The 22,272-nt window shown below is 39.4% G+C and overlaps 1 protein-coding gene across 3 annotated transcripts in view; it reads right to left on the bottom strand.

Moving 5' to 3' along the window:
* Positions 1–22,272, bottom strand: part of st3gal4 (ST3 beta-galactoside alpha-2,3-sialyltransferase 4) — a 30,878-nt gene that overhangs the window by 3,186 nt on the left and 5,420 nt on the right. For 2 of the 3 annotated variants that reach the window (XM_042487370.2, XM_042487371.2), the window contains exons 2-10: positions 17,864–17,931; positions 15,325–15,396; positions 11,341–11,422; positions 10,940–11,029; positions 8,691–8,788; positions 7,704–7,767; positions 7,165–7,260; positions 4,914–5,103; positions 4,283–4,420 (exon numbers count right to left, since the gene is read on the bottom strand). In XM_042487370.2, coding sequence (XP_042343304.1) covers positions 4,283–4,420; positions 4,914–5,103; positions 7,165–7,260; positions 7,704–7,767; positions 8,691–8,788; positions 10,940–11,029; positions 11,341–11,422; positions 15,325–15,346 — 780 coding nt within the window. In that variant the 5' untranslated portion in view covers positions 15,347–15,396; positions 17,864–17,931. Of the gene's footprint in view, positions 1–4,282; positions 4,421–4,913; positions 5,104–7,164; positions 7,261–7,703; positions 7,768–8,690; positions 8,789–10,939; positions 11,030–11,340; positions 11,423–15,324; positions 15,397–17,863; positions 17,932–21,515; positions 21,653–22,272 lie in introns of those variants that run through there. The other variant, XM_088078669.1, reaches the window with a different exon arrangement.

Genomic DNA, 22,272 nt, shown 5'->3' with positions numbered 1-22,272 from the left:
CACCAAACCACAGAATAACCTGCCAAAAAAAAAAAAAAAAACATGTGATGGGCTACCCTGTGGCCTGGGGATTTAGGGCGCCAACCATGACAACAACATCTCTATAGTTTAAATCAGGTCAGACACCTTTGTTGCTGTTATTCCCTCGCTCTCAGTACCTTTGTGTCCTGTCACCTCCTCTGATGTCAACAATCTTATGAAGGTCCAAAAGGCCCCAATATACTGAAAGTCACCTTGGATACTCGAAAGCACTTTTTACAGGACTTCCTACAGTTTATCTGACATAAAAGCTGTGGACAAAATAATTACCAAAACCAGAGAAAACCACAGAAAAACCTCTTCAATAACAAAGTTAAAGCAAAAATGAGCATTAACCCCCTTAAGTCAGTAAAGTAGAAACAAATTGGGCACCAATTCCTGCCTTGAGCATCTGGGTAATGACTATGTCCTCATTCACGCACACAGGTGATCTCTATTCAATGACGACTTCTCTGTGCATCATGGTGAAGGGGTAAATTCAGAGTTGCAGCATAAATAATAAATCCTTGTGGACTCAGCATACCAAATAATGATCTTGTTTTGATTCCAGCTGGGGACTTTTGCTGCATCTCTTCCATCTCCGCCTGTTTCCAATGTTTCATATCTATTTTCTATTTTGAAAGAAAAATGTCAATATCCTGTGTTGCCCTACACAAAGAAATCTCAGTCTCAAAAATCGCTCTAAAAATACTTTTTTTCTTTTTCCTTGCTTGTCACTTGTGATCTGCCTCTAATGAAAACATAAAAAAAGAAAAGAAAATGCTAGAAAAATAAAAAACTAATGTGAGATGTAATGAGTTGAGACATGTTTGTTGTGTTGTCCCTAGCGGGCTCTCGGCGCACAGAGATTTCCCCGTGTTGTTTGCCATTTCCCATATGACTGTCAATGATTATGCATGTTCGCAGAGGCAAGGAGGAGAATCACTTCCACATGACTGGGAGATAGAGGCAACTTTCTCTTTCCATCCCTCTTCAAAATGTGCACACTTTTACTGACAGTCTTTTCACATCTCTCTCCTCTACAGCTTTCCATGTTATCATCAAGTTTATCTGCAAGGACACTGCTATTGAATATACTAGTGGTTTACTGTTTGCTTAAAGCATTGATTTTTTTTACAATAAATGACTATAGGTTCACAGATGCTTACATTATGTGTTTAAGTTATTATTTATTATTATTAATTAATTTTAATGGAAGAAACCCATGGAAAAATACAGCTGCACAAAAGTGGCCAGTGACACTGTTTGCACATGAATACCAGAGCAGCAGGCTCTCAATAATTTTTTTTAAATTAATAGAATAGTTCAACATTTTGGGAAATATTCACAGAAAAAAAACATTTCTGTGTTAGATCTATGTTAAGTTACAATTATTAGACCAAACTTTCATTCCACTAGACCTTCACCAAAGCACACTGCTGAAAAGTTGGCAACAAAGGTGTAAACAGTGCTGATGTAAGTATGCAAAAAGATGTTCTCTCAAGAGTCTTCAGACACGGTGCTCAGATGGCTGAGAGACAGGCTCTCTACTTTGGGTTTGCATAATGATGCAAAACAAGTGAAAGGAAGAGAACACACACACACACACACACACACACACACACACACACACACACACACACACACACACACACACACACACACACACACACACACACACACACACACACACCTGGCAGTGTGTTTTTCTGTGTATGTGCATGTGTTTCTGAGCTTAAGTGGGCCCACTGCTAAATTTGACCGAATCAAAACAAATGTGAGCTCTACTGCAGTGATACAGAGGACGATCTGACCATGATAGCCTTGATAAGAATCTGAAACACAGCCTCCTCACTGTGCTCTCCTTTTCTCTCCAAAACATTACACAAGATCAATTTGCTATTGCACTGATGAGCACCCCGCAATGGGACACAGCTGACATTCTGTGTGTATTAGCTTCATGTGGTGGCCAGCACACGGGCGAACACCACAGCTTTGCAGTAACCCGGCGCATAGTTTGGACGCAAGCCCATGGAGCCTTGGTGAGAGAGGTGAGGGGGGAGCGAGGGGAAGCTGCATACTGTCACTGCTGCTAGCCAGACCTACAAGAGCTCAACACAGGCCTGTGTTTGAGGAGACGGGTGTGAACATGAGAGTTATGTTTGTGTGTATGTGCTTGCAATACAAAAAAGAAAGGAAGGGGAAAGGGGAAAGGGGAAAGAAGTGGCTGCATGTGTGAAAAGGAGTTTGTGCCTGTATTTGTGTGTGTGTGTGTGTGTGTGTCGAGGGGATCCTTGTCTATCTGGCAGGGTCATTAGCTGAGGGAGGTATCTGCAAAAGGAGGGTTGATACAGTCAGGACTCCTGCTGGTATTTGGCAGATGAGGAATACCCAAGGACCGAAAAAAGGGAAGAGACAGAAAAAGAAAATACAGAATGAAGATAGTGATAAAAATCTTAAGATCTACGTTTTTAGTATGGCTTTTACTTTAAATTTACCTATTTATATATTGAGTATTTATTACATTACATACATTTTAGTCTGTTTTATTAGTTGGCATATCATTTTATTAATTTCATCATATTTATTTATTATTGTACTTTGTACTGTTATCCTTTTTTATCCTATTTTATATATTTATTAATTTATTTATTTGTCTATTGATTATTATTATTATTATTATTATTATTATTATTATTATTATTATTATTATTATTATTATTATTATTTTATTGATTGATTTTTTTATTTTTCTATCTACAGGTTTTATCCTGTCTCTGGTGCTCCTCAACCATGGCAGTGCAGTGTTTCCTCAGTTTATGTTTTTAATGAGTACTCTTATTTTAATGCTTCACTGAATTACAAAGTCCTTTGTCTACAAAGGTCTACAAAGGCTTTTAATTCATGTGCTTGTGTCTATGCCTCTGTGTGTGTGGGAGGGAGGGTTATTGTATAAAGTACGTCATGTTACAGTTTTTGTATGAAGAGTGCTAAGCAAATTTGATTGAGTGAAATATGGGTTTCCTTGTGTGTTCAGCACGTTAGAAACATGCGCAGTCTATTTGCAGCCCTGAAGAAATCGAATTCACTTTCTGATGTTTTAATACTTCTAAAGCGAGTAAACTAGCTCTCCTTATTGCTGTATCTCCCCATCTTTTACCTCAGCTTCTTGCCCACCATCTTCTTCCCCCTGACGTCTTCCATACAGTCTGTGCAGATGGAACAGAGCTCCTGTCGGGCAAGCCCGCTGATCGCCTGTAGGATCATTGCCTTCCCACTGCTCCCTCTTCTCATGCACCACTCAGTTGTGTTTGTACTGCAGTCCGAAAGGGTAACACCCCCCTCCCCTCCTCCCCTTTGACTAAAAGGGCTCAGGAGAGGAGAACATGCAGAACCAAAACAAAACTTGGCTCGGGCCCCCGTCAAAGACGATCCCCACCAAACATACAACAAGCCCCACTTGGCAGATGGGATGCAATGGGCCAATAAAAACTTTGACATGAGTAATGGTCCATGTCCCAGGGTGCTCCAAAATCCAGTCCCTTCAGCCAAAGAGTTGAATTCCAATTGTTTCATGGCTTTGTGATAACGTTTTCACTTTGATTTTTGATGAAACTATCTTGTCTTTCCTTTACTTTCATATTCTTTTTATTGTGCTAAAAGTCGCAAAACATGCTTGAAATCCAGAATCAATGTGACACAGTTATTTTTCCTGATAAAACAGCAATAATCAGCTTTGCAGAGAGCAATCACTGAAGACAGCCTCCTTTTTTAAACAGAGCATCTTGTTGAAATTTATACAATTTTTGGCTTTCCTTCAAAAGCCAATTATTTTCTGAGGGACTCACTTCATGTTCTAGAAGACACAGGGAGCTTATCTTGTAATGAGACGCCAGAATGCCAAGCAGAAGCTAATCTTCGGCATGTTTTGCAGTAATTGGATCGACAAAATTGCAATTGACCCAGCTACATTTCAAGAGGAATGCCTCTTCCAGTAAACTGTTTATCACAGCGTTCAAGACATATCATTCAAGGAGCTGTGGCTAATCAGTGGATGCTCCATCCAGCCTTGTTAACATTCATGCGGGGAGTAGTGAAGGGCAAAAAGGGAAAAAGGGAGGTATGGGAGAAAGGGAGCAAACAAGAGAGAAGGTTCTAGTGGGAAAATGCCTCGGAGGCTGGCAGAAACGGTCAGTGAGCTGCGAGAGAGGAGGAGGCATTGCCACCCAAGTTCATGATTCTCAAAACAGTGATAAACTCTCACCTGTTTACTCCGCGGGTGCAAAGGAATCTGAAGCAGTCTGTCTGCAGTCTGGTGCAAAAAGTGGGGGTCCAGCACTCTGATTTTGCTAACATCACCCATCCAGATTTGGGGAGGGGGCTTCCAGAAGCCTTTCCTGACCTGCAGAGCACACATAAACACAAAGCAAGATAAGACACAGGATGTTGTGAAATTGACATGAACAAAAGGACAGAAAGGGAGTCAAAGATTGCTATTTTTAGTTAGCACACTGAGTTCATTTACACAAACAGAGATGCAATTGAGCCTATGACTCCATCATGTCTGGAGGCAACCGAATCAATGTGCAAATTAGAAGGTAATGACCCTGCAACTATTAGCAGAAGGACGCCGGAGGTGCCAGGAGCAGCAGAGTGAAGGATGTCTGCGATGGAAACTAAATTTAAGTCTGAAGGGCACTGGCTTCACTGAAGTTGAACCTTTTAAGTATTTGTTCCTGATATGGATGGATGGCAAGGGCTGGAAAAGAAGCTAAATGAAGAGTGTTTATCTGAGGCTGAGAGGGAGAGAAAGAAAGTGAGACAGAGTGAGATGGAAAGTGTGTGTGTGTGTGTGTGTGTGTGAGGGATAGTGCATTCTCACACATATCCTGTACCCTCTTCTCGTTATAGAGGATCTCTTTGAGCCAGCGCAGATCTTGCAGCTTGAAAGGCACCAGGACCATAAGCGTGCCGGGCTGGTTGTGCAGTCCAGGGTTGTAAGAGGCCGACTCAGGGTAGAAGAACCTCATGGTGGTCTTATTCCCCACGTCCTCCTCATAGCCTCTCACTGGGGCATCATTCAGCCTGAGGCAGGGACACAACAACATTCAAAGACAAGATTTTTTTTTTTATTTTCACTATTATTTCCAATTTTCAGTCTTTCATGCATTTTTATTTGTTTAAACAGTATTGTTTCATCGAGATCATTTTCAACCTGGGTCTTTTTACAATAATTGTTTCTGTCCCAGCTAATGCTAACTTGTGTGAGTGAAGTGAAGTGAAGTGAAGCCACAACCTTAGGGATTTGTCTCAGAAGTGGGAAAACGCTCTGAAGTTTTTAGGAGGCAGAGAATAAAGATATAAAGTGGGGAAATGTCTTTACAATAGAGTGTGGATTAATATTATGGACATGGATAGAAAACAAGGTAACAGTGATGTAGCTATTTTCATTTTCATGGGAGCTTTTGTATGCTAGACCACCACATCATGACTTTGCCTCTTAAATATTAAAAGATTTACCGGCTAACCAAGCCAGCAGTTTGTTTAACCAGCAAGCAAACTGTTCACCCACACCTAATTACCATGGTTACCATGATAATAACCAGACCTTCAGGAAGTGACCAAGGTGCGTAACTACCACTTCCAGGTTCTTAACGTGACTTTAGCCATTTGGTCTGACAACATTTCTAAAGTCTACAAGAGCTACACAATGAAAATAATTTTATCCAAATTAGAGTTAGCAGAGGGTTTAACTAGGGCGTTGTTCCACAGGCCCTTCTATGCGAATGAGCCAAGTAATTTTACATCTGGGAAGTCAAAGGTTTTTAGCTTCATGGCCACTACAACTTTCAGAGAAATTTAAGTTCTAAATCTAAAAACAGTCTTTTCATTGTGACTTAATTCCCCCACATCCTGATGAGTGTCATTCATACTGTTTCTATGGTTAATGTTTGTTCTAAGGAATTATGTTAATACAAACTAAACATTCGCAAGGACTGCAAGGAGGCCGGTTGATCTAGGGTGTGTACCATTGAAACAGCAACCAGGATGTTTTTATATTCAGGTTTTTTTCCCCTCTAGATATGTACTGTCACTTTCCAAAGTCAACTGTCACGCTTTAATAAAAACAATACAAAAAAAAACAAAGAAGACAGCTAACCCACACTAGTGTTCAGGGCTGAAAATTCAATATGAGCTTCATTCTGGAAATATCCCTGCTCTGTTAATTTTAACAGATCTTCTAAAATCCACATCATAACTCATTCCTTGACCAAATAATTAACACAGTAGCACAGACTGAGACCTTGTTTGGTTAAATGATTAGTCTGCACTTTGGAAACTTACGTCTCGACAGGCTTTAACAGAGTCTAGCGGTTTTTCTATGACCAAAAAAACAGCTTGATGACGTCAAACTCTCAGGCATGCATTGAATTCTGAATGTCAATAACCTTACTCCACTTGGCCGGGGAACGATTAGCTCCAAAGAGAGGGAGATGTGAGTGGTGAGTAGGGGGGGGACTGATGGAGAGAGAAAAATGCATTGTGGCCAGGCCAAATTCTGGCTGTTTGAAAGAGGCTTATAAAAACTCAGAATGCATGTGTTCATTCCAAGGCTGTAAAGTCAGATTTGCAGAGTGCCTTTGTCCCTGAATAAACTAAACTCTCTCTTTTCTCCTCTAAAAGAAATAAAGAAAAGTTCTGCTAATTGCTAAAAGGACGGCTCCGTGTCAGGGTCAGACAGTCACACAGTCAGATACTGTCATTAGTCAACAGCCAAGTCAATTTACAACCTGTATTCTGTAGCAGGGAAAATCACCATGATCCTTTTTTAAAGGTCATCTAACAAGGATCCTTCTGTTCCTAATTTATCAGTCCTAACAATGATGAAACATAATGGTGATTACAAAGAGGTCTTGGGTTTAAAAATAGTTTTACAGGTATTGATGGGTCACAATTTGTAAAATGACATTTTTGTACACCTCCTAAAATGCATAGGTTAGGGTGGAATCAAAAAGCAACAGTTTATAAAATGTGCGTTTTTTCAACATTATTCATCCCTCATAGTCTTCATTTCATAGTAAAAATAATAACAGAGTGACAGTATCAACAAGAATACTTTCTTGTGGCGTTCCCTTTTGTCCTTACCGAAAGACCACATCATATTTGTTGATGATGCTTCCCAACGAGCTGTTTTTAATGGCATAGCCGTTGCCTATAACCACACAGGTTCTGCATTCCAGGCTGCGGAGAAAAACACCACATAAAAACGTGAGTGTTCTGTCCAATGAGAAAAAAATTGTCACCCTAACCAAAAACATATTCATCATTAGAGCAATAGCACCCGAGGGTGCTCTCTTGACCATAATGAGGGACAGTTATGTGGCTAAGCACTAACAGCTACCCATAAGTACCCATTATCAGTGATGAAGTCATGCAGAACTGAAAACGTATTACAGGATGTGTACCACAGCTGGAAAACATCTTCGACCAATCACAATGTTGAAAAAATATTCCTGCTGTAGTGTTGATTATTAGATATTTGTTAGCTCCAATCCTGGACTTATAGTTCATTTCAATTATTACTACACCGCACTATGGACTTGAATTGATAGAAAGGCCTTTGGTTAATAAAATGTCGAGCTTTACTTCATGAGCCTGGTTGGCTGAAATGGTGTCACACTTACTTTTCAATGTTGGCAGGCACCTGATAATTTGGAATTGCAGCTAGAATTTTCAGTAGCAGCAGCTCTGGGAGGTAAAGAGAGAAAAGTTTGAATACAGATGTATGTAAAGATTCACATAAAACATGTCATAAGTCACAACAGAACTTTTCCTCTACATGAGTAAAGTGTCACTGTCAGAAGTGGTCATAAAGTCATAAAGATATATGTAAACTGCAATTATCACAATTACTGCCTTGTGGTTGTATGTCCTGCGCCCAAGACTATTGTATAAATGACTATAAATGATATTAATGACAATTCTACTAGCCTACTTTCAGGCTAGTTTGTAACTTTAAAGGGGACCAACACTTAAATTAGGACTTTTAACGTGTTATTTCTATGGCCTAGTAAACTTAAATCAACGGGCCTCATTCACTAAGCGTTCTTAAGAAGAAATGTGTTCTTAAAACCCACTTACTCAGTTTTTACGTAATTCTGACATTCACCAGTGTTTTCTTATTTGGTATTTGTTCTTAGTTAAGAACAGAATTAACTTTTGGATTTATTAGAATATATGTTTTTTTGAGGTCAGTGTGACCTTTGGCCTTTGACCACCAAAGTCTAATCAGCGTATTCTTGAGTCCAAGTGGACGTTTGTGCCAAATTTGAGAAAAAACTCCCTAAAGGCCGTCTTGAGATATTGCCTGCACAACAAGGAGATGAAAACAAGGTCATAGTAACCTTGACCTTTGACCACCAAATTCAAATAAGTTCATCCTTGAGTGCAAGTGGACGTCTGTGCCAAATTTGAAGAAATTCCCTTGAGGTGTTCTGGAGATATCACATTCACAAAAATGTGACACATAATGCCTCCGGCCTCAACTGTTGCTGACGCGGAGACATAAAAGTGTTAGAAAGCCTTCATACAACAACCAGTATTTTCAGGTTGTGAAACGTGCTGAGTAAACCAAGCAGAGAGAGCCAAGGATACGTGTAAAGTCAACATACCACTGCCTTTAATGCCATAAGGTAACGCCAGCTTTGACAGACGCTCCCGCCAGAAGAAATCTTCCAGTTTCAGAAAGAGCTGCGTCTGTCGGCTAATGCTGCATGAAAAAAGGCAGAGTACGAATCACAACACAATGCTGCAGTGCACAAGGTTTCACTGTGTAGATGACATATTACAGGGTTTGTGGCTGGGAGAGATGGGGGGATATGACTGAGGCATAAGGCAAGGCAATTTTGTTTATATAGCACTCTTCATACACGGGTAAAATAAATGTGCTTTACAGAAAAACAGAAAACATTAAACAATGTGATAAAAAGCAAAAATAAAATAGCCTCTCAGCAAACCATGTAATGTGCACACAAACACAGAATGTTGTTAGCCATAACAGTTGACCACAAGAGCAAACACAAAGGCAAACACATACATACACATATGCACACTCTCACACTCATACACACACAGAGACACATTACCATAACCTAAGAGAAAAGCAATGTTTTGAGACAGCTTTTAAATGAGTTTACGGTTGCCGAAGATCTTAGTTCCAAAGAACATCACCATGGTGACTAAATGCACCTTCACCTGATTTGGTTTTAATCCTGGGTACATTTAGGTGACACATGTTTGATGATCTGGGGGATCTGGTTGGGCTATAACTAATGATCAGGTCAGAAATATATTTGGGAGCCATACCATTTAAAGCCTTGTAGATAAGCAGTAGTATTTTAAAATCAATTCTGTACTGTACCAACAGCCAGTGGCCAACTGTCTTTTTGGGAAGACCAGCAAAGAGGGCGTTACAATAATCTAATCTGATGGAAATTAATGCATAGACCAGTTTTTCTGACTCAGACTGGGACAAGAAGCTCCTACGTTTGGATATGTTTTTTTTAAATGATAAAAGGCTGTCTTTGTAATGGTGGAGATGTGATGCTGGAAGTCAAGATTTGAATGGATAATAACTCCCAGGTTTCTGACATGCTCACTGTGCTTCAGAGAACATGATGGCAATATTGATACAATTTCCTGCCAGTGAAGACAGTGAAGATGGAGAAAACTAAAAAAAATTGGCCATAAAAATTATGAAACCACACAATGGACAACACTGACTGCGCTGCCAAACAGTGCAGTGTTCATATTGGCACATGAAAAAGCCTGCCTTGGCTTTCCCAAATGTTCTGGTATCTATTAAGCAGGTAAACCGGAGTCATTATAAGTAAACCACCCATTTACATGATGTCATTCAATAGCAATTTCCCTCATTAAAATCCCCTTTTGGCATTTCTCTGCTGAGGAGAGGGAAAGAAAACAATAACATTTGCAGAGCCTGTGGAGTGAAACAAATGTGGCAAGTTGTAATATGTGAAACAGTTGCTTTTCTGTGTTCTCTAGCTTCAGACTCCAGCGTTTTATGACCTACTGTCTTTGACAGTGAGTCCCTCAGACAGTTATTACCCTCGTGTGCCAGCTAGCTCTTTGCAGGAGATCAGGATAAATCCTCGGGGAGGGGTCTAATTAGAGAAATGTCACTCTGATTGCCTGGAAGGCTTCCCTGTGACTGTAATGACGGATGGGAAAACCCAAGAACAACCATCCAGCAACTTTATGTGAGAATGCAAATCATGTTATTAACAGGGGTAAACACAGGGATTATGAATCTTAACTGTTTAAAGGTCAAAGGGGAAGGCAGTGGAAGGTCTACTGAGCTGAGAATAAACAGTGACCTTAGAGGATGTTGGGAAAAACCACACATGGAGACCATATCGCTATTTTGTAACAGAATAGAGCCCACAAAAGGACAATCAGTAAATATACAGCTGAATAAACTGAAAAATAGAGCAAAAGAAAATAAATGACAGGGGGCTTGGGTCTGTCAGGCAATGATTACTTAACAAGGCAGAACCTGAGGAGGACAAATAAGCTTTTGTCTGCTTTTAAAAAAATCAAACTTTATCAAGAGCTCATTCTTAGCCTAACATTGGGTTTTATATTAACTCTCGCTCTCACCCATTTCATCAACACATTCCACTTGAGTTACTGAAACGTACATGATTTAGATGGAAAATCGTTTTTCATAATAAGTCCTGTTCTTTTTCACTGCAATATGCTTTTCCTTCATGACGGGTATAGACCAGAACCTGGCACCACATGTTCAAATAAAAATGCTGGCATACCTTCCTCCCTTAATAAGCCATCCACTCCCTCCAGTAAACCAACAAAAAAAAAACACAGACATGCCATTACTCACTTAAAGTTAAGGCTCTCCCACTTCTTCTGGGTTAGCCAGCCACCACACAGCGACTTGCTACTGTTCGGAGACTTGCTGGTGCCTCCGTAGCTGAAAGACAGACAATCAGCACAACTGGCATGAAAGTTACTGCTGAATCCATAAAAACACAGCATGCCAGTAGCTGGGTCCAGAACACTCCAAAAGTGCAAGAATGGGCATGTGTAAGGGCTCAAACTGACCAGCAGCTCAGACCGCTAGATGATTAGAATCTGAGTTGTCCTAAACTTTAGGTGACTCAGCACTGCATTATTCTCATGAGCTCACTTTTTTTTTTTTACTAGAAATTTCTGTTTTTGTGTGACCTTAATACTGAGAGCAACTGAGACAGAAAAAGGTTGTGTTGGCATGTGTGTAATTACCTCTGAATTATGGCATAGGAACAGTAGTATGTGACAAAGGAGATGAAGAAGAGGAGAAGCGGGAGAAGCCTAAGGCACCATGCTGGAGTCAAAGACAAAAAAGAGAGGACAACAAAACTTAAAAACAAAACAGGATTAACAAATTTCACAAAACAGTATGCTGGCTTCAAAGTCTTGACACAGTAAAGTGAGACTATTGATGTAATGGCCATTGATGTAAAGGGCTTTGTGGTAAATCACCCCATGACTCAAAAAAAATCTAGTCCATTAAATAATCAAGTGTGCTTTTGATAAACGACAAATCAAAGCCTTTTAAAAGAAGGAACTGCTCAGCAGTTGGCATCCCCTTCAACACAGGTGTAGTATCAGCAACAGATTGGATACTGAGAAATGAAACTGAAACAAGTATTAATGCCTTCCCAGCAAGTGCCGCTTGCTATTTATAGATGACTGCATGGGTCAACAGGAAACGCTCCACCCATGTTGGACTCAATTTGGCAGCAGAGAGTGAAACTCACAAAAAAGAAATCATTTGAATTTAAATGTAAAACCAATTAGATAGTTCTTTAGTCACATTTGACACTCCAGTGAAATATGTAAAAACTGGTGAGCTTGACTTAATTTTCACCAAGAGTGAGTGATTGAGTGAGTGAGTGAGTGAGTAAGGGGGCGAATGAATAAGTGAGTGAGTAAGGGAGCAAATGAGTGAGTGAATGAGGTAATCCTTTATGGAGACATACTCAGCAGTTTATAGGGTGTTCCAGGAATGAGTCTTAAAACCCAGAAACGATTTAGCAGTTTTAAAACTCACAGTTCACTTTTGTCAAAGTCAAAGTTTTTCTGAATGGGTTTTTGAATGGTAAGACGCCCAAAATAAGGTCTGTGGTTAAAACAAGCTTAAGAGATTCTCACGTTCCATACTGCATTAAGGCTTCAAAAATCATAAAAGTTATGTTCATTTGAATATTATCTTGCTGAACAATGCCTGTAGGTATCATAAATGTTTGTTTGCCAAAGAGCTTATTTTCTGCAATAATCCAATACAGGAAAAAATGTCATCCCTGCAGCACTCTATATACTGAATCGCAATGTTTTTTTTACAGTAACTTCCAAGTAGAAACCCCGGCATCATGTACGTACAATTTAAAGGCGCTGAGCAAACAGAGGCAAGAAACTGCAAAGGTATTAAGAGAAAATGATTAAGTCTTGTTGTGTATAGGGATTCTGGGTAACAATACAGAGTGGGGAAGGGTTTGAGTTTTTCAGATTTCCATCTTCCAAGAGCAAACATGCTCAAAGACAGCTCTGAACTCAAATGACTCAACATATGGCAGCAACATGTTGAATGTTTTCTTTTTTCATCTCATTCATCAAAACTTGAGCTTGTTCGATGCTTTCATATCTCATAATAACAACAACATTAACTAACACTAAGTCGCAAGCTAATTTACCTGTTGGGCCACAGACAAAATAAAAACAAAGAAAATCTCCAGCCACTCCAGCTTACCCAAAACTAACGTTAGTCCAGCAGTGAGATTCTGCTGTTGAACTTTCTCAGAGACACTAGCAAAGCAACACAATACATAAAATAAGTGAAGCAGAAATGTCTGATAGGTAAAAACACCATGTTAAACTATGTATCTTTAAACACTACAGTTATGGCTGAAAATTAAACAGACAACTTTGCCGATTTCATTTAGCTCTGTAATTCAAATCAGCTAAGTGTTCAAGCAAGCAAGATCACATTGATTATAGCCTACAAACTACCAAGAAATATACTGTAATTAAGACTGGCATTCAGTGGCAGACAATTTTAAAAAAATTCCATGGCAATATTATACAACAAGTAGCTCCAACCAAGCAATCTGATAAATACAGTTGAACAAATGAAAAGTAACAGCCAACTCACTAATGGTGTAAACTATAAACTAACACAATGACGCTATTAATCAGCTTAAAGCACCATGCTCTGCACAGACACGTATTAACATTGACAAAAAGTGACAGCAAACTTATCCGCAAACTAAAAACCACTCAGTCCAGATCTAGGCATGATAGGAAATATAGACTAAGGTTTTAGGCAGTGAAACAAGAGCAGAATATTTCGCTAGATAACAACATTTTATGAATTTCGGAAATGATGATACCTCTAACGTTTTTCATTAATTTTGACTTTTGGACTTTACCTTACTCTTGAGTTATTAGAGATGTTTGTCATCCTCTGACATCCTCCATCAGCTGTGCTGTGACACTGAGCTGCTAGCTTAAAAATCAAAGTGAAGTTTGCAGGTGTAATCGTTTGTATAAAGTCTTTATATGGAAAATGATTTTTTTTGTCTGCAGATATCTTAGTCATAACAAGACTGAGCAAGATAAGCCAGTGTTTCCTCTACACTCATTTAGGAGTGGCGGCCCGCCACTCCTAAATCCTACCCGCCGCTTCCTCAAATGTCGTCTTTTTTTTGGTTGTTTTTTTTTTTTTAAATTGCAAATACACCACCGCCGCATCACAGCACAGTCCTGCACTGCGTTGGGTGTCGCGAGTGCTGAGGCAGATAACTATCTTGCTCCGTATCTACTCTTTGGGGTAGATACCACCGCCCCCTCCCATCCCCCAACAGAACTAATTGGTGCCGACGTTAATTAGCTACTCGCATCCAGGCATCAGGTCGGAGAGTCAGAGGAGTGTCGGCTTGAAAATAGCGTGCAACTTACCGGAGAAAAGGTAGACTTATTAGCTTAAGAAAACTTATAATAGATTTTATTAGTTAAATAAACATTCGCAAAATATTGATGGCCAGCTAAGGTTACGTAGCTTAAGTTAATTGGGCCCGGTGCCAACTCAACTCAGTGTCGCTAATGTGAGTAAACTAATTGATAGCATTAAGCGATATACACGCCATGATGTATTTTTACATTCAGCCTTTAAAAAGCGATTTTCATGCCAACCATTCAATAAAAAGGGGCATTATGCTGGGCATAAAACTAAAATCTGCAGTCAAGTGTCATTTGTTTACGCCGCCACAGCTCCCCGGAGAGCCTGCCCCCGCTGCTGAAAAAAATCCTAGAGGAAACACTGTAAGCATCTCTGTGTTTATATCTGATGTATTAATTTAGTTTGGGTTACCCCACGATTCCTTGAAAGTATATGTACAAGTTGGCCAGCGGACTGAAGAGGGACTAGAAAATGTGCCCGGTGTTAGGTCGTTACTAAGGTCCAACCTACTTGCTGGAGTAGTAAACCACGTTTCATTTCATATAGGATTCTACTAACATGAGTGTGATTGTTTTCCAGAAATTAGTCAGACTCTGTGTATTTCCATGGAAACAGAGATAACAGTCGCATATATATTATACTCAAGGGTGTGTTTTAACATCACTGGAGCACGGCAGTGATGCAGTCGGAACCAAGGCACTTATTACACCTTGAGTGTAGCATTGCTTAAAAGTAACACCTTCAATACAACTGCCTCTCTTTGTCAACAAGCAAGGACCTCCTGTTAAATCAAAGGAAAAATCTTAGGAGCATCAAGAAAGTTTTGTGCTTCCCACAATAATTTAGGCAACACCCGGAGTTAAGGAGACTATTTTTTGTGCAGGTTGAGGCACAGCAGCAAGACTGCTGTTGCAAAACTTTAGATGTTTATCATTGTGGGATACAGAACATACAGTGTCAAACTGATGGCGGTGGATTATTTCAGTGTGTTACCTCAAGTCTTAACAATCAAAATACTAAAGTTACTAGTGGTACAGAGCAGAAGACTTAATGAAAATAAAATAATTGTGGTTATAATGTTAAAGATCTGGTCAATAACAAGTGAGGATATGCATTTTGGTCCATAATCTTCTCCTCTCATCATTGCATGTGAAATAGCACACACATGAGATTAGTGCTTTACTGAATATCAAAAGAGGGGAAATTCCCATTCAAGTAATTAGAAAAAGCACTGACCTTGGGGAAAATATCACAGAAAAAAAACTTACTTTTAGTTGCCTTCTGGGACATCTTCACGTGCTTCTTGTTCCTCTCATGTCTACACAGTGCATGAGGTTATCCTAGGTGACGGGTAAAGAAGGGAGAAGAACCACACTTATTAGCACCTCCTTCAAATTTGCATTCTTACTTTCTAAGGAGATGATTTAAAACAGGAACCACGGTAAAATAAAGTACACAGGAGTTCACTGAGTCACAATGGGCATCCCACACTCACTCACACATAGACATAGACATAAACTGCATTGACTAGGCTCAGGCTGAGATGAGGTTGGAGAAAAAGGGAGTGGCAGAGAAACAAATCGATGCAAGGAAGCATAAACAAAGCAAGAGGGTGCACAGAGACGAGAAAGGAGAGACTAGAGAAGAGAGAGAGAGAGAGAAAGGGGCAACAGACGAAGGCCGATCACTTTAAGAGGATCATGCTGAACTGATAGACACTTGGTCCCTGAACTGTGGGATATTTGAAATCCCACTGCATCATACTGGAGAGCTCAGATTACAGTTAAAACCAGATTAAAAAGCCATGTTACGTTACATATATCTGACTGTTTAATGCACAGTGCACTTCTTATCAACAATCTTCCCGATTCATGATTTACACAGGGAGGCCAGAGCCGTCCACATTACTAAACGGTTGTTCTGAGCACGCCTGGCACTGCTTCAGGGGCAGCCCGTCGCTGAAAATCAATAGCAAACTGAAGGAGTGCACAGCTGAATATCTATTTTGAGATGCGCGTGCGTGCACATGTACTTGCTACATTGCAACAACAGTAATGCAATACTGCTGTAAATCTACCAGTAAATCATGCACACCCCAACTTGGAGACAGCGAAGGAGCGGAAACCACATGATCGATTAACACCACCACAGGGGCATTCGGCAGATTTTACTCCAGCCCCTCCCTGTAAAACAAAACCGTCATTTCACAACATCAAATATGATATGATACTGCTGCCTCCTGTAACAGGGTGTAGTTACAGTGGAGTTGTTGTGTTTCTGTCCGCAGCCGGATATTAGGCTGGGCTGTGAGTGTTTCCTAAGTTATTGTTTAGGAAATGATGAAAACACTAAAGAATGTCACAAGGAGCAAACATCAAACACATCTATTTCTTTTATGAAACAAGCAAGATGAGTTTTTTCCTCCCTCTGCCCTGTTGTGCTTGTGTTGGTTTTGAAGAGGCAGCATAGGATACAACTGTACTGTGCTCGCTTTCATTGCAGAGCTAATCTGCATTGTCTACATTGTGCTCATTAGTTGATTAAGCCATTAGTCAACTGGCTAAAATATATTTAACAAGAAAATACTTCACAGATCCCACATAATACCTTTTATTTGTAATAAAATGAACGAGCAGATCTCTCCTCTTTGTATTAAACGTAATAGAAATGTTGGTACATATTTTCACAATTTTGATCTCCAAATTGGGGAGCAACATTGCACAGGAATTGAGCAATTTTTTTTCACTGAAAATAACCAAAGACCCAGGCCTCTTCATACTTAGCTTACCATCTAAAACACTATCTCTGAGCAAAACTGGTTTTTAACTATGTGACAAACTCTTGCTCCTCGCAGGAGATGTATCTTAAAGCAGTGGATTAGTGACAAACCCCCTGCAGTCACGCAGTGGCACCGCGAAACATGCAATGTCTTGCCCTGAAAGGGGAATGATGATCTTTTTGATAGAACTTCGTCACCTTTCTTCACATATTTGCCATTTTAGATATAGATGTTGGTGTTTTTGTTGTTTTTTGGGTTTTCTTTTTTGTCTTTTAAAAAAAAAAAAATATTTCTCGCCTTTATTTTACTACTTTAATTCTTGTCAAATTATCATAATTATTGTTGTCATTATTTTGATAATGTTATTGTTATCATTTTTTTTTATCTATTTGTAGGCATGTCTTTACCTGAAATGTACTTGAGTATGTGGAGAACACTATCCTGTAAAGTTATAAATTCAATAAAGCTCACAGCAAGTTAATACAACAGTCTCTGGTTTTCCCTTGATATCTAGTGTTAGCCAGCGCATTAGTTCATTAACATGAATGCCGCTGTCACACTGAACATCCAGCTCGACCCCTTCAAACTTTCAACCTTTACATGAGATAAAAATGAATTGTCGAATATTCCTATTGAACGGCCAAATCTGATTCAACCGACATAATTCTCAATTGGGTACAGCCCTACTAATCAATTCATCCTTGAGTGCAAGTGAATGTTTGAGCTGAATTCAACTTCCCTAAATGCCGTCTTGAAATAGTGTGTTCAGGAGAATACAGCTATCATTGGCGCAGAGGCATAGAAAGACAGATTAAACAAATGGTGATAAAGCAGCTGATGCAGCTAATCAGTTATAAGCAATTAGTAGCTCTAATTAGTACATGTTTTCCTAACACACTTCATTTTTAACAAGTGCCTAAAGATTAAAAAAAAAAAAAAACCTTAATTAGCCTCTAAGGGAACTTTGCATCAATTACATATCGACCACAAAAAAAAAAAATCCACAGCATTACTATGGAACATCTTACCTTTTCCCTCTTTCATTTCCGATGATTATCTCCACAGTGGTACAGATGTAATGAGTCTGGGCTTCTCCCTGTAGAAAAAGCACAAAATAAGTTGACAAATAAAAACAAAAGGGGAATATCTCCACAATGAACTTGTCATTTGTTGTTTTGTACTTCTCTTTGCATTTAGGGAACTGAAAATAACACCTAAAGAGAACCCTCATGCATGTGTGGCAGAGGTTTTCACTTTGTAAAACCTCAGGAAACTATTTTTATTCTTTTTTTTTTTAATTATTTAAAATTTCTCTGAACTTTCAGGGAACTTGCTGTTTATGATGGTGAAAGTTTCAGTTTTGACTATACATTTGCTAAAGGCATTTAAACAAAGCTTTGTGTCGGAGTTTGAATTTCGACAGAAATATTTTCTTTTTTATTGTAAATGCATAGCAGTTCCAAATATCGATTATTGGTCTCATTAGGTACCAATAATCTGTATCAGTCAACCCCTAAAAACAAGCACTTTAAAGTTTTTTACAATTATCCATCATTTTGAAGACTAATCACAAAAAATGACTTGCCGAGTTAATCGCAAATGCTAAAGAATGTACTGCACCCCACATATAGGCCTATAGTCCTTTATTTCCATCAACATTCAGTATACGGTAGTATCTCCTCCACGCTGCTCACCCCACCCTCCTGAACATGAGCAAGTTACAACAGCTGGACACACTGTAGCTCTCAGAAGCATGAATCACAGGAGGCGGAGGACCTCCTCATTGACACCACAGGCAACACAAGAGCAGCGCAGCACAATACCTGGCTGTGTGTGACACGATGTGTGTAGAAAGAGGGGCGGAGGGAGGGCCTGCCTGGGAGAGCGGAGGGGGTCAAGCGTTGCACTGTGCCAAGCTGCGAGGCACGCCAACCCAAATGACACTGGCAACAGTCCTCAAGATGTGAGAGACCAACAGAGGGGGGTTTAGTCCCGTCAGAAGTGCCCTTCACCACAGACATACTCAAAGCAGTGCTGTACGTCTAACCAAGAGTCACCAAAGAAATGCAGACAGACGACTTAGAGAGCTTTGTCACACACTGTAGTGATTAAAGATGAGTCAGGCAGCACACTGGAAGTGATTCCGGCAAGAGCACTTCATGGGAAAATGTTGTCAGGGATTTACTGGTTACAACTCCATCCTCCCAAACTCCAAAGGAAGGTGAGGGCTCGCAAGGCTAATACAATAGGTACTTAGCATTATTAGAAACATATGCTTATGTCCGCATCCATCAAGGTAATTATTACAGATTACCATTGATGTTAAGATAGTGGCGTTAATATGAGCTCTGTATTTCAGGTAGAATTATGTGATGGTAGAAACAAATGATCCTTAGCAGATTCATATTCAAGTATTGCTGTTGAAATTGATGTTTAAATCAACATGTCCTTATACCATTAATAATCAAACATCACAAGGCCTAACAGATTTCTTGTGAGATTTAACATGTTGATTTTAAACAGTTACTAAGCTAACAATGCGGCTGGTAAGGGCGTAAATGATGATTCAAAATGACCTTCTTCTCTAAACCCCCTTTCACCTACCAGCTCATTTCTCTCCACTCTCTGAAGAAAATCACGTGCTTTCCCTCCACAATAGAAAATCACCTCTTAAACACATAATCCCAGATTTTAATCCAGATCTCCAAATCTGGAGCCCATTTTGTACCACTTTGACGGCTTTTATGAGGAAAAGCTTTCAAAGAAATTGCAGGCAGTCATGTTGAGGGCAATTTTGATCCTGGGATGAGGCTTTTCTCCAATATCCTGATCCTATCCTTGTCAACTTCAACATTCCCGGATTTTAGCCAAAAAGACTGACTTCATTATGAATTATGAAAAAGGTAGAGAACCACACTACGAAGGCAGATAAACACTCATTTCCCAACTCATAGTGAAACGGCGGTTTTAATTTGTTGCTTCACTTCTGCTGTAACGGATTTATACTTGCCTCATAACTGCATGATGTTGCTCATCATCCTGTTCTTTTTCATCCCCTTTCCATTGCGCAATTAAAATGAAGTCCTTGTTTTTGTTCTTCCATTCTTGTTTGTTTCAAGAGTAAACACGTTTCAGAAGTTGTGATGTTTTAAATTTCAAACAATTGTACAACAATACATTGCTATTTAAAGACAGAAAGTCAACAAAAGGGATTTGTACAGTATTATAATATTTGGAGTCCTCTATGATGATTGGCTCAGAACATATGGAAACAGCTAGAGGTCATATTTCACAACAGGAGCTCCGCCAAAGCTACATAATACATTTTTGCTTACTACTGCAAGACTACATGTCAAAATACATCTTCCATAGTCAAGCCAGCAGCATATGATTCATACTTGTCAAGTCTTTTTAATGATGGCATGATGACTCTTCTTGAAAATTAAATGAATTATGAGTAATGCTATTCTCAATTGACATTAAAGTAATTAGGTTAAATAAGTGGTCTTTGAAATTAAAATGTGCATGATATCAATTTGGTATTGCAGTCAGAGTGTAATCTGTAACCTCTGCTTTAGTTGTGTAGTTTAAATATAATTGAGTAGTATTCTATGTTTATGTGTGTATGTGCCTGCACACTTCCAGGCACACACACTCCTCGGTGACTCAGCATGTTTGTCCACCCACTACTTGGGAAATCAATCTGGTCTTAATTAGTTGTACGGACGGGAGGTTTGCTTAGTTGTATTTTGGCAGCAGCTAACCATTTCCAGTTGGTCATTGCAGCTTGTTCCCACACTGACATGCTGAACCAAGGTTACACATCTTAGGGCTTCATGGTCCTTCATATTTGAAACTGACTGTGTTTTGGAGCACAATCTGGGAGGTCTAAAAGGGTCCAACATATGAGAGGTGAGATTGAAAAAAGAACTCTAAAGTCAGTTCTTTATTTAATGGAATATCAACTTCAAATAATGATGCTTTTATTCCCTTATCATTGTCCTTTCTATTTAACTAATGATTTAGGTTAGCAGAAGACATAACAGGAGAGAGAAACTTATGTTTAGAATAGCCATTCTTTGTCATATAGTTATCCACCTTGTGAATGGCAGTGTGGATATCATGATACAATTTTATTACAACACTTTGGACAACGGTACAATATTTTCTGATACCACAAAGTCTGCCATGATGTGATTTCGATTCGAATCAATTTAGGGGCCAACGATCAATATGAGCCAATATTATATGCTTATTTAACAGTCAGTTACAGAAGACGCTGCCACCCTTGTTTTCTGCTTTTGGCAGAAAAGATAAAACCATGTTATACATAACTGGAAATCATTTTAACAGTTTCATTCTGTCTGTGAATGTTTTCCAACCTAAAACTTCAGGACTATCTGACTTGAAGACAAACTTCTCCCAGCAACCTCAAAACATGAATTAACAAAAGTATAACACTCAATATTAACTGTCAAGGATCATAGACAAAACAACTGTCTTTTGCATGTGCAACACACACACACACACACACACACACACATATACAACATGCTAGCTAGCGTTATTGGCATAAAACCATAGCATTTTATATGGCATAAATTAGCTTAGCGGCTAGCGGACTTTTCCACTTGTCACAACTTAAACAATTTGCATTTATTTATGTTTTCCTTTACTCACCGCTGGCTTTAGCGTCGCATTTCCCGACAGAATAGCAAGGATGAATGTTAGCCTGCAAGCTCGTTTTTTTCAGTCAAACACTGATTAAACAGAGCAGCTAATGTAACGTTAGCAAGAAAATAGCTATGACGTCCTGTTTTTGTTGACATATGACGTGTGCTCTTTCGGTTAGCAACGACTCTCTCCGGAAACAAAACATTTCCACACTGATGAAATATGCCCGAGTAAACAGCATTATCCTCATCGGCTGTCTCTTGGCTGCTTGCCATCATCTGGCGACCAACCGGTTGGCGCTGAATTGGTCTACTAGCGCCGCTCAGTCAGCGTTAAGCTCTGAGGTTTTACTATCCTCGTGCATCAGCTGTTTATGTTCCGGCATGCCATTATGGTGACGTCACATATTGTGCGCGGTGGGATGACGTCACGGCGGGATGACGCATTGGCATGTGGCATGTGGACTTCCCATGGGACTTCCTAATAATACATCCATGGTATAAATAAACCAAGCATCCCGGATTGTGAGATGCGTCAACACGGTGTTTCCTCGTTTATGGTAGTGTTTCCTCCAGATTTTACTCTTATTTTAGCTCTTTAAATAATTTTACAAAGTCGTGCTTTTTCTCAATGTGCCTGTGTACGTTGTGTTACAGTTATATTTGAATCAAAAGTGCTATACAAATAAAGTCATATATATATATGTGTGTGTGTGTGTGTGTGTGTGTGTGATATGTATACTGTACATCCTATGTAGATAGTA

This window comes from Plectropomus leopardus, chromosome 6, assembly GCF_026936395.1.
Source record: "Plectropomus leopardus strain MGB_pleo_1.0 chromosome 6, ASM2693639v1, whole genome shotgun sequence".
Classification (NCBI taxonomy): Eukaryota; Metazoa; Chordata; class Actinopteri; order Perciformes; family Serranidae; genus Plectropomus; species Plectropomus leopardus.
The sequence above is the reverse complement of the archived record's forward strand: the minus strand, read 5'-3'. Positions and strand labels throughout refer to the sequence as shown.